The sequence below is a fragment of the Diprion similis genome, chromosome 8, assembly GCF_021155765.1.
Source record: "Diprion similis isolate iyDipSimi1 chromosome 8, iyDipSimi1.1, whole genome shotgun sequence".
Lineage (NCBI taxonomy): Eukaryota > Metazoa > Arthropoda > Insecta > Hymenoptera > Diprionidae > Diprion > Diprion similis.
The window spans coordinates 23,536,274-23,550,687 of NC_060112.1; the positions used below are offsets into that span (position 1 = coordinate 23,536,274).

A 14,414-nucleotide genomic window follows, 5' to 3' on the forward strand; every position below is an offset into this window, starting at 1 on the left:
CCGGACGAAGAGTACTTGTTAGTTAGTTGCATATGGGGTATTCCACGCCAACTCGACCATTGTTAAACCCCGACCATTTCAAAATCATTTCATGTTTTTTTCTAACATTCTACACGGTAAGAAACGCGACCTGAATTTTTTTCACTTTTTTTTTTCTATTAAACTGTTTATTTTTTTATAAATATACTTGAAGTCGATTGCGAATGCCCATTATTTTAAATCTGAAAAAATTCTCAAAAATCCAGTGAATGACACAAAACACCTCCCGTTAAGGAGAACGTGTGCCGAATTTTTTTTCTACTTTCTTTATCACTTAATTCGGAATTTCGAAATTTTTTAGCCCAAAATTAACACAGGATCAAATCGAAAAGCATCAATTTACTTTTAAACATTCGGTTTCACCAATTCGATGATGCGCCACTCTAGTTAGTAAAGATAATTTTGTGTTTAAAAATTTAAAAATTCCAACTTAGGTGATAAAAAAAAATAGAAAAAAAATTGGCCCCACGTTTTCCTGAAACGGGGTGTGTTTCGTGTCATTCAATAGATTTTTGAAAATTTATCCAGATTTAAAAAAAAAAAATGGGCATTTGCAATCGATTTCAAATATTTATAAAAAATAACCGATATGAGAGAAAGAAAAAAAGAAAAAAAAATTGAAAAAAATTCAGTTCGCGTTTATTACCGAATAGAATGTTAAAAAAAAAATATGAAATGATTTCAAGACGGTCGGGGCTTAACACTGGTCGAGTTGGCGTGGAATATCCCATACATATCACAATGCTCGTACGCACATTGACGCGTCATGACTGCACTGCACAGGATCCCGTGACGTAAATACACAGTTTTCGTTACAAACGTGCATCGCCACGAGACTCAGTGGCCCCCCAGACTCGCGCGGGTTGTAATAATAATGCATCTCGACATCCACGTGCATTCGGTGCACGCATGAAAGAAAGAAAGAAAGAGGAAGAGAAAGAGAAAGAGAAAGAAAAAGAGAGGCATTCGTTTCACAATATTTCGCGTTTAAAAAGAAATTTACAAACAAACTACGTAGGACATGATACTTGAAAACGTAATTTACAGATGATGCATATTAAAAAGTGCATGCAGTATAACGCAATGCGTGACAAGTTGTACGCGTTATATACATATATGTATATATGTATGTATGTATGTATGTATATACTTAACTCTTACCCACGTTATAATAGCAGATAGGCTGCAAAGCGTGCAGCTGTCAAAGCGACAAAATTCCGGCTGTTCCGTCAATTTATACATTACACAAGTAAACACACATCCACACACATCCAAAAAACACACATATACACATATAATCTATTTTCCTTTCACGAAGGGAAAGCAACACTCGTACCGTTAAACCGATGCAGCCGAGTATATTGTACCTACATATACATACACGTGTCTATATACACCAGGGTGGCGCAAAAAAACCGACTATTTTTTTGTTTTTTAGTCTCGTGTGACAAAATGTTAGTTTTTGATGTTTTAAGAGCCCAAGGACAGTTCAAAAAAAATTTTTTAATAGGTCGCTGCACATTTTTTAAAACGTTAGAAATCGTCAAAAATCGAATTTATTTTTTTTTTTTAAATTTTTTCTCGTTACGGTATAATTTTATAGACAAAAAAAAAAATAGGTTTCCGAAAGTTTCAGTTCAAAATTTGAATTTTGAAAGGTCGCTCATAATTTTTTTTCAATTTTTTGGTGCATTTCTTTAGATCTTTTCGAGCGACCTTTTAATATTCATATTCAAATTTCATAAATTTTTTTTCTTTAATTTAGTAAGAAAGAATCGAGAACAATAAACCACGACATGAATTAATAATTAAACAAAATACTGAAAATATAATTTTTTTAATTTAATTTTTTGACCATTTTTGACATTTGAAAAAATTTGGAGGGACCTCTTAACATTTTTTTTTTAACTGTCCATTGCAGCGAGCTCTTAAAACATCAAAAACTAACATTTTGTCACACGAGACTAGGAAAAAAAAAATAGTCGGTTTTTTTACGCCACCCTAATGTACACATACATTGTATATACACACATACACCTATGTACAACATACTACGTACATACAATAGATACTTGAGACGCTTAAACGATCGTGCATCTCTTATCTCACAGAGAGCTGCTGCATGCTCTGCGTGCAGCCATAGGATTCATTAATTTCAAATTAAGTCCTCATTCGATCCGCAGAGCCGGTCGTTTACTGCCGCTCAATTTTATTCCCGGTCTAATCTTCCAAGTTTCTTTCTCTTCACTGTACATATATATTTGTTTCGATTTTATTTATATTTTATTTTGTTGTTTTATTTTTCTATCCTCCCCCCCTCCACCCAACCCGCGTTTTGTCCTCAATTACATCTCTTCGTCTATAATAACTCGAAGAAAGTGAATTCATCATTAACCAACACTTTCGTTTTTTCTTCTTCTTCTTCTTCTTCTTTAACTTCCGATGCAGCATGAATTGCGTGTTTTCATTCCCCTGTGCAGCTGTGTGTACTAGATTATCTTTCCATTAAGGGGACTCTGTATCTCGGTAGTTTGTGTTCGTGAAATTTTTACTGATTGGAAAACATAGAAGAGATTCATGTTGGACAATGTGTATACGTAATGTGCGGTTGATTCCCGAAACGAGATGCTGTTTTTTTTTTTTTTTTTTTTTTATTTTTTAAACATTCGCGAAAATCGAGTTTTAATCTATCGATCATAATCGGTGTAAGTAATCGAGATGATATTTTTTACTTGATAATCAACAGTCTTTGAGAATCTTTTTATAGTATTGAAAAATGGCGATTTATTTTACCTTATTGTAAAAGGTATTTAAGTCTAATTTATATTCTTGGGAAAATAATCCATTCAAGCGAGAAATGCCTCGATTTATCGAAAAGTCAGAGATACTGTGTGACTAATTGAAATCAGGCATCGACTGTATTATGACTTGAAACGTTACGACATGCGACAATCGGTTCGTCCTTCTGAAAAATGATGACTCGTCCGTTTCCGTTTTACTCTCACCAACGGTCGCGTTAGTAATCTATGTGAGAGATTGAAATGATTTTCAGAAAGCATATAATGATAATAATAACAATAATAATAATAATAATCAACCTAAGTCTTTGCCGTTCGCTGATTTCCTATGAATTATGACAGTTGTCATGAAAAGTAAAAAAAAGTAACGATAATTCCGTCCTCCGAAAAATAATCACCGACACGTGATCGATCGTCTCTCGCTTTCCAAAATTTTTTTCTACTTTTATTCTGGAATTCTCTCTACCTGCCAATTGAACGGAAAATATTCAAAAGAATTATTATACGCGCGTGCATATCTTTCTACATTTTCTAGGATCCTATTATAGATGTGTATAAAAAAAAAGAAGCCTACAAACCGTTTATTGTAGGTATAGGTAGATACGTAAACTCGAGAGAAAATTAATCTTTTGAAAAACGGTTTATATACAAAAGTCTCACATATATATATATATATATAAGCATGCTCACGTGGTCCGGCGTCTTTCATCGCGCAGCGAATGTGTATTTTACCTTTTATATAAAGATATGTATACATATATACATTTATTTATGTATACAGGACTGTTTATTTACGGTCCAAGATGATTTGTTTCCTTCCGCAAAGAAAAAATCTCAAATATATAGTTACATAAAAATTTCAATTTTTCCTACGTTGAAAATGTCTCTTTCGTACAGATTAGTTTTTCTATAAAGAAAAACAAATAAATAAATAAATGAATCAATAAATAAAAAAAGCAATAAACAACCAAGAAAAAAAAAAAAAAAGGCAAAAACGGATCGAATAAAAAAACAACAAAAAAACAATCAATTCGCGATACAAGAATGCGATAACATTTAGGAAGAAACGCGTTTTGCGTGCTCGTGCGGTTTTAATTCTTTTCTCTCTCTCTCTCTCTCTCTCTACCTCTCTTGTCTCATTTTAAACAAACCCGTTATTTTCACTGGCATACTTGACACATAAACACCAGTTGATGGGCATGGCATCGTAGGTATGCAGGTCTGCCCAGCGCGGTCACGGAAGTCGCGATTAGAATATTAATAAATATCCTCTACTTTGAGGTTTTGCTTTATTTTATTTATTTATTTATTTATTCATTCATTTTTCTTCTTTATAGGATAAGAAATTAACAATTTTCTCTTTCTCTCTCTGTCTTCACCACATGGATAATTTTTCTCCGCAAGTATTACATCCGTATACATATATATATATATATATATATATATATATATCTGTGTCCATATGTTTACGTATGTGTGAAATGTATAATATACATACATATATATATATATATAGTTCTTTCTCCAACTTGTTACAGGTGGTTTTTAACGGTACGACGACAAACGAGTCTGACAGCTGCAACAGCGGTTCGAGCAGAGTGACAAACGGTGAGTCAGGCGTGTAATAATAACAAATACATTTCATAATGCGATAATCCCTCTTCATTCCTCCTGTGACCGCCTCCCATGCATTCGTGCATCCTTGACAACAGCTACTGGATTTTATAACACAGGGAATATACATATATATATATATATATATATATACGTGTAGTATATTGTACAAGTGTTATTATTTAAGGCTCTTCTAATTTTCTTCAATTAAACAATTCAGGGCTGAACTGTATATATATATATTTATACATTTTATACATGTGTCGGGTTTAATTGTTTATGCCAGACGTCGCACGCACACGCTAAGCCTGCTTGTAAGAATCACGCAACGATAACAACCGATGTTCATTCATTCCTCTTCATTCCTTTTCATTCCTCTTCGTCCCTTAATTTCCTTCGTCGTCACCCTCTCTTCATCTCATTTTCCACACCAATTATATCAGACGACGCCGCCATTATATGTACAATAACACGTGTTCAACGCATTAAACGTTGTTGTTATTATTATTTTAACACAACGTACCGGAAGAATTCTATAAAACTTGTATTATTTCGATTTTCTTACCTTATTATTTCTTTGCAAATAATTACATCGTTTCGTTGATTTTCTAGATCAGGTAAAAATCAGAATCAAAATTTTTTACATTTACATCGGAAGTGATTTTTTTTTTTTTTTTTTTTTTTTTTTTTCTTTCTCCTTCCGTTTCTTTTTTTCAAGGAGAAATTCCGTTACCTCCGATTCTCCGGCTAATTACGATACCGATGTTATAAAAATAAATGAAAAAAAAAAAAACAAAAAAAAAAAAAAACGAAAGGCGAAACGGTACAAATTTAATAATTTTTTTTTGATTTACGTTCAACATCAATTTTTACTAAAAAAAACTACGTACACGTTAAACACCTCTCGACCTATCGAGATCAATTGAATTCTACGAGTATAAATGAGAATCATTTAAAATTTCACTGTGGAATTATACGTATTTAATAACGAAACGTTTTAATAAAACGGTAGAAAAAATAATAGCGGATCAAAGATCAAGTATAGGATCGATTTGAGTATATAAACATTTAAAAAGTGTCGGATAGAACATGTGTATCAGAGCTATACACTAAACGACGTTCCCGTGTGAAAGTTGGTATAAAATAAAGAAGAAAAAAAAATCAAAATAAAAAAAAAAAGGAGTAAAAGTTGAAAAAAAAATTTTCAAATTCTCAACGTACGCGTTTAAATTGTAGATGATTAAGATTGATTTATAAATTTGGCGTATGCTATATATATATATATATAAAATTATTTTCAATATTTCGCGGTGCAGTTTGTTGCCTTTCACTCGCGGATAATACGAGCAATACTTGAAAATAATACGTACGTGAATAACTCGCGCATGTGTTTAATTTGGTAATTAAGGTTCAGGTGGGGATTGACTAGAACGCAATTCGCGATTCTGACACGTTAATTGAATAAAACGTATAATTACAAGCGGGATCTCGACGCGAAGATTGTCCTCTCTAATTATAAACTCATCACGTTTTAATGAAGACCGCGATCACTCGTGGCTCGTGTCCTGAGCCTCTGACATATATTTTTTTTTTTTTATTTTTTATTTTTTTTTTATTAACAAACTTTTACATACATCGCGTTGCCGAAGACCGTTCATATTTCTCATCTTTTCTATACGTATGTACGTACGTATGTACCTGTACTGTAAAACCGTAGAAAAAAAAAAAAAGAAAACGGAAATAAAGAAAAAAAAATAACCAAAAAAAAAAAAAACCAATCACCGTTGCTTGATGAGAACGGGAATAAAAATTATACGATTTCGAGAAAGCACGTTTATAACATTGAAGGTAAAATATTATTCCTTCGTATTATAATTACGCAGCTTGTACGCCTAATTTTCAGATTTATTTTTCTTCCATTTTCCAAAGCGAGACGCAAAAAACATCTTTTCTGCATCTGCTAATTTATAAGCGTTCGTATAAATGTACGGAAATTCGACGAGATAAAAATTTGCAAATTCGATTGTATATGATAATAAAAAAAAAATTCATTCCGGCTGTAGTTATATATACTTATACACCTACTTTTACCGTATACATGTATATATGTATACATTTTTTTTTTTTGTCTATAAAATTATACCGTAACGAGAAAAAAAATGTAAAAAAAAAAAAAAATCGATTTTGATGATTTTTTACGTTTTAAAAAATTTGGAGCGACCTCTTAAAATTTTTTTTTTTGAGCTGTCCTATGGAGTGGGCTCTTAAAACATCAAAAACTAACATTTTGTCACACGAGACTCGAAAAAAAAAAATTGTCGGTTTCTTTGCGCCACCCTAATATATCTATATATATATATATATATGTATATAGTTCTTAATAATTAGTGACACTTTTTTCCTATTGAATTAATACCTGCAATGTAGCAAAAGGAATAATTTCTGTTGGAAAAATATTAAATATATGCGTTTGACGTTAATTCGATTCGTTTTTTTTCACTCTCGTTTTTTTTCTCCGTACTTCACAGCGGAGGAATTTCAAGGTACGCGTATAAAATTCTGCGTCTCAACGGCGGTAAGTCGAGCAGCAGCTGCAAAGTAATTATCACAGGATATATAAATATATATATATATATATATAGTATAAGGCCGAGCGATTTCGCGTTTGCGATCGTTATTCACGGGGAATTGAATGTTGTTTTTTCTCATCGTTTTACGTAGATCGACGGATTTGCGGGATTCATTTACTCGGCGTCGCGTCGTCGGATCTCTAGGAGACGGAGAGGAGATTAGAAGCGCTTATAGGCACCCACACAGACAGACCTGCGGACGAACGAATTTCACTTTCATCTCGTAAACCTAAATTGCAGTATTTCTCTTTCCGTTCCCGAGTGGCGAGCACGTCTCTCGTCGTCTTCTCGTCGCAGCCACAATGACGTCAGGAAAGTCGATTCGCCATCGTCGCTGCTGCTGCAGCTCTGAGGCAATTATATAAAATGAAAACCTCCTCGTCGGTTCCAGCGGTCTCGATAGTTTTGTAATTCGATTATATTGCAATTACAATTCGCGCTCGGAATTGCCAGAACCTCGTCTATCTCCTCGCTTTTCCCACTTCACCACAGATTTAAGACCATAAATTATTAAAACTCTCGCGGACAATGAGTTTCTCCAGTCTTTGCTTAAAAGGATATAAATCTATTTCTAATAATAGATTTTCAACGGTAAAAATTTGGACGTTCGTTTGTTTTAATTTTTTTTTTTTTCTTTTTGTGCTCACCTTTTTTTCACCAACAAACAAAAATCGGTCAGAAAAAATTCAATCACACCTAGTCGTCAAATCTTTAATCCAAAAAACTATTCTAGTAGGCAAATACATATGGTACAGATAATTGACAAGATCATCGATCTAAAAATTCATAGATTACTTAAGTGGCAAAGTGGGCCCTTCAATAAAAAGTAATCATAAATTAAAGTTCAGAAAATTATTCGACTTTGACGAATTGTAAGTAAAGCACAATTTGAAACGTTTCGCGTTATAAGCTGTGCAATTACTCGAGTAAGTTATTTTATTTAATAAAAAGTTGAAGTAGTTAATTTTATCTATTTTTATTTAAAAAATTTCAAGGGGTTCACTTTGCCCCCCCCCCCCGCCCCGCCCCACCTACTTTTAATTAATTATTACGTAATATAAAATTGCTCGATATACGTACAATTTAATTTCATAGAATGTTTCGAAAAATATTTTTATCGCCATCGAATCTTAAATCATCTTATAATGCAGTTTTGCAAATATATATATATATATATATATATTTTTATATGTATAACGAGAACTCGTAGATGCAAAATGTAAAACAAGAAGCAGAAAGACGTTGCAGACAAGCGTTTTACGAGCCAGCATATAATAATCGCTTCTCCGTTAGTCGCGTTCGCTGTAGCTTTTAATGTATATTGCGAATATTTAACTGGTGCTCGATGAACTTTACGACTTCATTATTCTTCTACTCGCTTCTTATAACGTGTTCAATATTCATTTCTCTTTCTTTTTCTTTTCTTTTCTTTTCTTTTTTTTTTTACACAAGAAAAAACCCTCAATTATTCGTTGAGTTTCTCTCATTCTGCAAGTTGATTTATGACACGTATAAAGAATGTATCGTTTTATTATTCATTATACTTGATAGATTTTTATAAACAGTTGACAGTACTTTTCTAATTTTTTACAATCAAATCTGACGAAATACAATAAATTGAATTAAAGCAGAACAGTACTTAGATTACTTTATGATATATATATATATATATATGAGTAAAGAAAGTTTGAAAGAAAAATTTCAACGAACGACCGTGTTTCGAGAGATGCAACTGCAGAGGAGCAGCTATCTGAGTATTGAGTTGATTACGATTTTCCCTGACAGTATAATATACGAGTTTAGACATCGTACGTTAACGGTTATGGTACAGACATTATAAAATTGCGTTTCGCTTCGTTGACTCGCGTGAATCTCATTAATTATCGTATAGAATGTCATGATTTACCGACTATTTCCTCCTTATATCTGTCAGTCTTCGTATTATCGATACACATAAGCATACATGCGTGATAATAAACAATCTTTGAGTTGCATGGATCTGTTGTGTCTTTGAAGAGCGTTCGAGTTATCATTTTTCGGAGAGCCTTCGAGTGCGCAATCAACCTTTCATCAGTCTCAGTATCGTGAAATGAGTATCTCTGTCGCTTATATATATATATATATATTTATTTATATAAGGCATTCCACTTTCGATTTTATTTATTTTTAAGTACGGTGTAGAGGGTCGAAAAAAAAGTCTTTCCCTGAGTTCAAAGTTTTTTTTTTCATTACTGATTTGATTTCCATTGTTATCAAAAACACAAAAACCCCGTTTGCTTTATGGTTTTTTTTTCTCGTGGACTCTTTTTTGAAGAAGAAAATTTTCAGATGAAAAGCGAAACGAGTAATCAAAAAGTCAGAACGATCGAATTGAACGTAAATTTCAATAATACTACAAATTTATGTTTTTTTACGGTTTTTTCTCACCAAATCAAACCAAAAAATCTAAAAAACAGTGAAAGATGTTTTTTTTACATTACACCATACCGAAAAATAATAAAAATTCGTTCCAATATATTCTTCCTACAAACGTAGAAATTGAAAGGGTTTCATTTTCTAGGCACAGTGAATTCGCCGAATAAAAAAATCCATAGAAGAAGAATAATTTATAAGTTTAAATTGAATATGTACATATATATATATATATATATATATTATATACATAATTTTTTAATCCTTTTGTAATATTATAGAAACTTTGCACACATTATAAATACATTTGTCGAAGAAATGTATTATTAAATTGCGTTGGAAAACTTGGAAACGATTCAAATCAATTCTCCACACGTTCTAATAGATATTACTTTTTCATATCTTCTACCGCATGCATAAGCAAATTCATTTCATATATATCTTGTAAAGTTTGCGGTCTTTCACAATTCTCGGTAAATTTATTTCTCATCAGAACATAAAAATCTTCGATCTCTTTATTGTGGAAAAATCTATAAGACATTCCGACGTACGATGCATCGTTTTTTCATTAAGAAATCTGCGTACGTTGTAAACATTTTAAATTGACAATCAGTCAAACTCTCTCTCTCTCTCTCTCTCTCTATTTTTCTTTTCCATTCTCTCCCTTTCTCTTTCTCGACGTTTTCGCTGCGAACAGAGATTTCCCAGGATTGTTTTCGCCTGATTTTCTCTCTCCGTGCGGAGTATCAAAAGTTTGCGTGTGTGTGTGCGTGTGTTTCGCATCGTACAAATGTGTGCGTATCGACTGCGTAGCTACGTATTCTACATTAACGGTGTAGGATACAGCTGAACGACTAGGTGAACCCGGGGAAAGTGTATAAACTCGTTATAAAAACTGCACCGCATCGTAAATTGAACCGTGCTAAAACTTTGCATGGGTAAAAGATATTTTCGGATGATCGATAATATTTGCATTCTGTATCCTACATTTTAATTAAGCTATTCAATTTTTGCATTTTCGTATATATAACGCACGCAGTATTATAAATGTATATAAACATAATTAAACCATCTAACTGGTTAATATTTTGGAATTGTTAAAATTAGCAAAAGTTTAAATATATAATGAGAATAAATATAATTACAATGCACACAAAATGATTGTATGAAATTTTATACTGTATTATATTAGTATCAATATTTATTGCTTAATCATTACTACTTAATTATGAAATAGTACTTACGGTTCATGGGAATTATGATAACAATAATAATAATATAAAACAGTGAAATGGGACAAGATAAGAAGAGGAATTATATTATATTATATTATATTATATTATATTATATTATATTATATTATATTATATTATAGGCACAGAGAATGTTAGTATCGTGAAATTAGCCGACATGTTCCCGTAGCATCGTAAAAGAGTCGGTATAACCCAAAGCCTGTTGAAGATATAACATAATTAATGGTATAAAAACGATTTCATGCTGGTTGCAAGCAGCGTTTTACGATTCAAATCGTCTCTTTTTCTTTTCTTTTCTTTTCTTTTCTTATTAAACATTTATATATATATATATATTCAAAGCAATAATTAGACCAAATATTATATTTACTTTCTTTGAATAAGTATTGAACATTGAAATTAATACGATAAATTATTTTATAAATCGTCTATGTTACAGTTTTATAGTTAAGTAGTGTCTTTCAAATTTTATTATTTTCTCTGACGATATCGTTCGTTAACCCTGAAAGAAAATAAAAAATTAATGACAACAAAACCAAAAAAAAAAAAAAAAAAAAAAAAAAAACCGTCCCTCATTCAAAGATCGACGAAATGCAACCAACGCGCTGCACGAAGTGATTGTTGCACGGGTTTAGAAAGTGGGTGCATAAATTAGCGATACAGCGACGCCTAAACGGAAGCCTCAATTACGGTACTACACCCCCATGAAATGGGTATGGTGACATTGATGACGATACGACGGCCGGTGGTCCAAGCTTGGTAATTTACCCACGCCAATATATATCGCCCCGAGATACGGGATGTAATTTGATCAATTGAAGTGGAGAATTAAAGAAGGCTGTATAAAGTGTTCGTGTAAAAAAAGGAAAAAAGAAAGAAAGAAAGAACATTGAAAAAGAAATTAGTAATATTTTTTTGGAAAGTATGTTGTATGTGTACACTGTGATTAAAATTTCTGTATGAAATTTTCTATAATGGATTGGAAGTTACATTCGCATACAGAGCAGTGAGTTTAACATACGTTTACTGTTTATTCAATTTACAAGTAGAATAAATTTATCAAACAATTTAGTAAACTCAATTTACTTTTTTCTGTTTTTACTATAAATTTTAGTAAAATGAAAATTTTTATTATTGTAAGTTCGAGACAAATTTAATGCATAGTAATTTACGTCGTTGCACCGAATATCTAAATTCTTAATCTGATTTCGTAAATTGACGACTGTTTTGTACAGTAAATGTGTAGTAAATTCACAATCATTTTTAACAGTGTGTCAGCAATATAGGTATATATATATATGTATATCTATATCCCGCAAAAAGTAGCAGATAAGAATATCCCTCTACTTTGAACCCGATTATGACTTTTTTTTTTAAAAAAGATATTTTTTTTTTCTTTTGTTTTTTGCTATCGTAATAATCTTGACATAATTTCCTTCTTCTCAGTGCAGTTGACCGGTAGATATTTAAACGCCATGATATAACGACGATTCGAATGCCAGCACAGCTGGACACAGATTCTGCTTGCGGTTTTTTTGTTCATATTATACCGCAGAGCTTTCACCCTCATTATCCACGGGATTTTCTGCTTCGTCGAAAAAGCACCGATTCAAAGCTCTTAACTCGTTTGTATGAAGAAATTTTTTTTATTTTCTTATTTTTTTTGTTTTAAAAATTTTAATCGTCGAATTCATCACTGCAAGCTTTTAAAATCTTATAGGAAATTTATATCGTTATAACTACTTATAAACGTTAAATACTGCGAGAGATATTTTCAATTTTTTTTTCGAAACTCAAATTTTAGAGCAACGCGTAAGAATTTAAATTAATTACGTAACACACAGGTGTGTAAACAAAAATTTTAAAAGCGCGTGCGAAGATAGCGAGTCGTTAATAAATATTTCCCGTCACGATGCGAATTACTTTCTGCTCTTTTCAAATTGTCGATAGTCGCGTTTGGCGGATTTCGTACAATATATGTATACTCGGAGTCGTGATGTCAATTATAATAATTAATTTCAGAATCGAGTAAAGTCACGCGAAGTTGCATGTTTTGAAATATAGGCACACACACGACCTATATTATATTATTATCATCCCATGCTGCAGCTCCATCGATCGTTATTAATTATTTATTTCTCCAAAAATTTACTTACCGATTCAACACAAATCAGAACAATCGAGTTGGAATTCGTAAAGAGTTGACGCGTTTTTAGGAATAATCGTTATTTCGCAACTGATTCGGAACTGTCTAAAAGTGCTCGTTAAATCACCTATATGAATAAAAACAAAATAAAAAATTTTCTGCAACCAACATAAAAATATGTATAACGTATAAATCTAAAAAAAAAATGGAAAAAAAATCTTTCCGTAGATTTATACGTTATAAAATTTTGTTGATACGCCTTTTTGGTTCTGCAGATGTGTTATCAAATTTTACAAACGCAATTCTTTCAAAATCTTGGATTTTCCAGTAAACCCGGCGAATTGTAATATCTTTGTCAGTATTTTCTTATACTCACGTTAAATTTATAATACTAATTTCAGTGTAACGAAAAATCACGTTAATGCATGAACGTGTAGTAACGTACGTGAGTAAAATGCAGGAAATCTTCTATATTTTTTCAAACCTCTTTGAAGAAGTTTGGGAAAACCTTGCGTGTGAATTAATTCTCCTATTTCCTCGTACTCAGGTCCAAATTGTTCATCACGCTCCAAGGTTTGTCTCCAGCTATTATTAACCCCGTCCACATACCTGTTGGGGGCAAATAACACAATACAAAGGAGTAAAGTAAGCTGTTGGAAGACCGAAATAGAATGACCAAACCCTGAACTGGATGGGTTGGGTATCTGGAACGCGATCCAGAAATCCTGACCCAGTTTAACGCTCCCAATTCCGCTCTTTTTGACCTCTCATTTCCTACATTGAACGCGGTTTATCAAAGCCACTATGTGTGTAAGTAATAAAAAAGTGTAAGAAAAAAAAGGGTGTATCGTAAAGTCGCGGTCTGGTGATATGAAAAACTTGTTACATCTTTTTTCCTCTAACAAGTGTGTAAGTATAGGTGCCTGATATAATTGTCACGTGATATTATTACACGCGTATAATATATACATGCCTATAAAGTCTATCTCCTCTGTGTAACTCGTGATGTAAAATAAAGAAATAAAGAACGATGATAATAATAATAAAAGTAATGACGAAAAAATAGGTACAATTTTTTTATACAAACAGCATGATTATATATTCGGTTTACCTTGACTTGCAGGGCAATAAGCTGATCTGATTAGGGTACGCGAAGCCCTATCCGCGTGATAAATATATAGCCAAGTGTATATAGCTCTTTGATTCTGAGCTTTGGAGCTGAGCCGTGAGACGGCAAGTCGTCGTCCGAGTATATTTTACTTCAGTACTGTAAAATGTGCGAACAAGGAACGGTTAAATCGCGGATAGCGTATTTAGAGGGTATAATAAAACAATCTGAAAGACTTCACTGTCGTACACACGATTTAAAATAATTAAACGAGCCGTTATTGTTATCTCGATAAAAAGAAAAAAAGGAATTCCTCCTCATTAGCGCGTTCCGAAAGACAGTTACATACATATATGTCGAATTTTCTACTTGTGTTTTACTCTAATATGTATGCACACATCGAATTTGCATCAT

The 14,414-nt window shown here is 32.3% G+C and overlaps 1 protein-coding gene across 1 annotated transcript in view; it reads left to right on the plus strand.

Moving 5' to 3' along the window:
* The window catches only part of LOC124410050, a 34,591-nt gene that overhangs the window by 15,064 nt on the left and 5,113 nt on the right, over nt 1-14,414 (plus strand). The window contains exon 2 of the mRNA XM_046888167.1: nt 4,376-4,445. Coding sequence (XP_046744123.1) covers nt 4,376-4,445 — 70 coding nt within the window. The remainder of the gene's footprint in view (nt 1-4,375; nt 4,446-14,414) is intronic.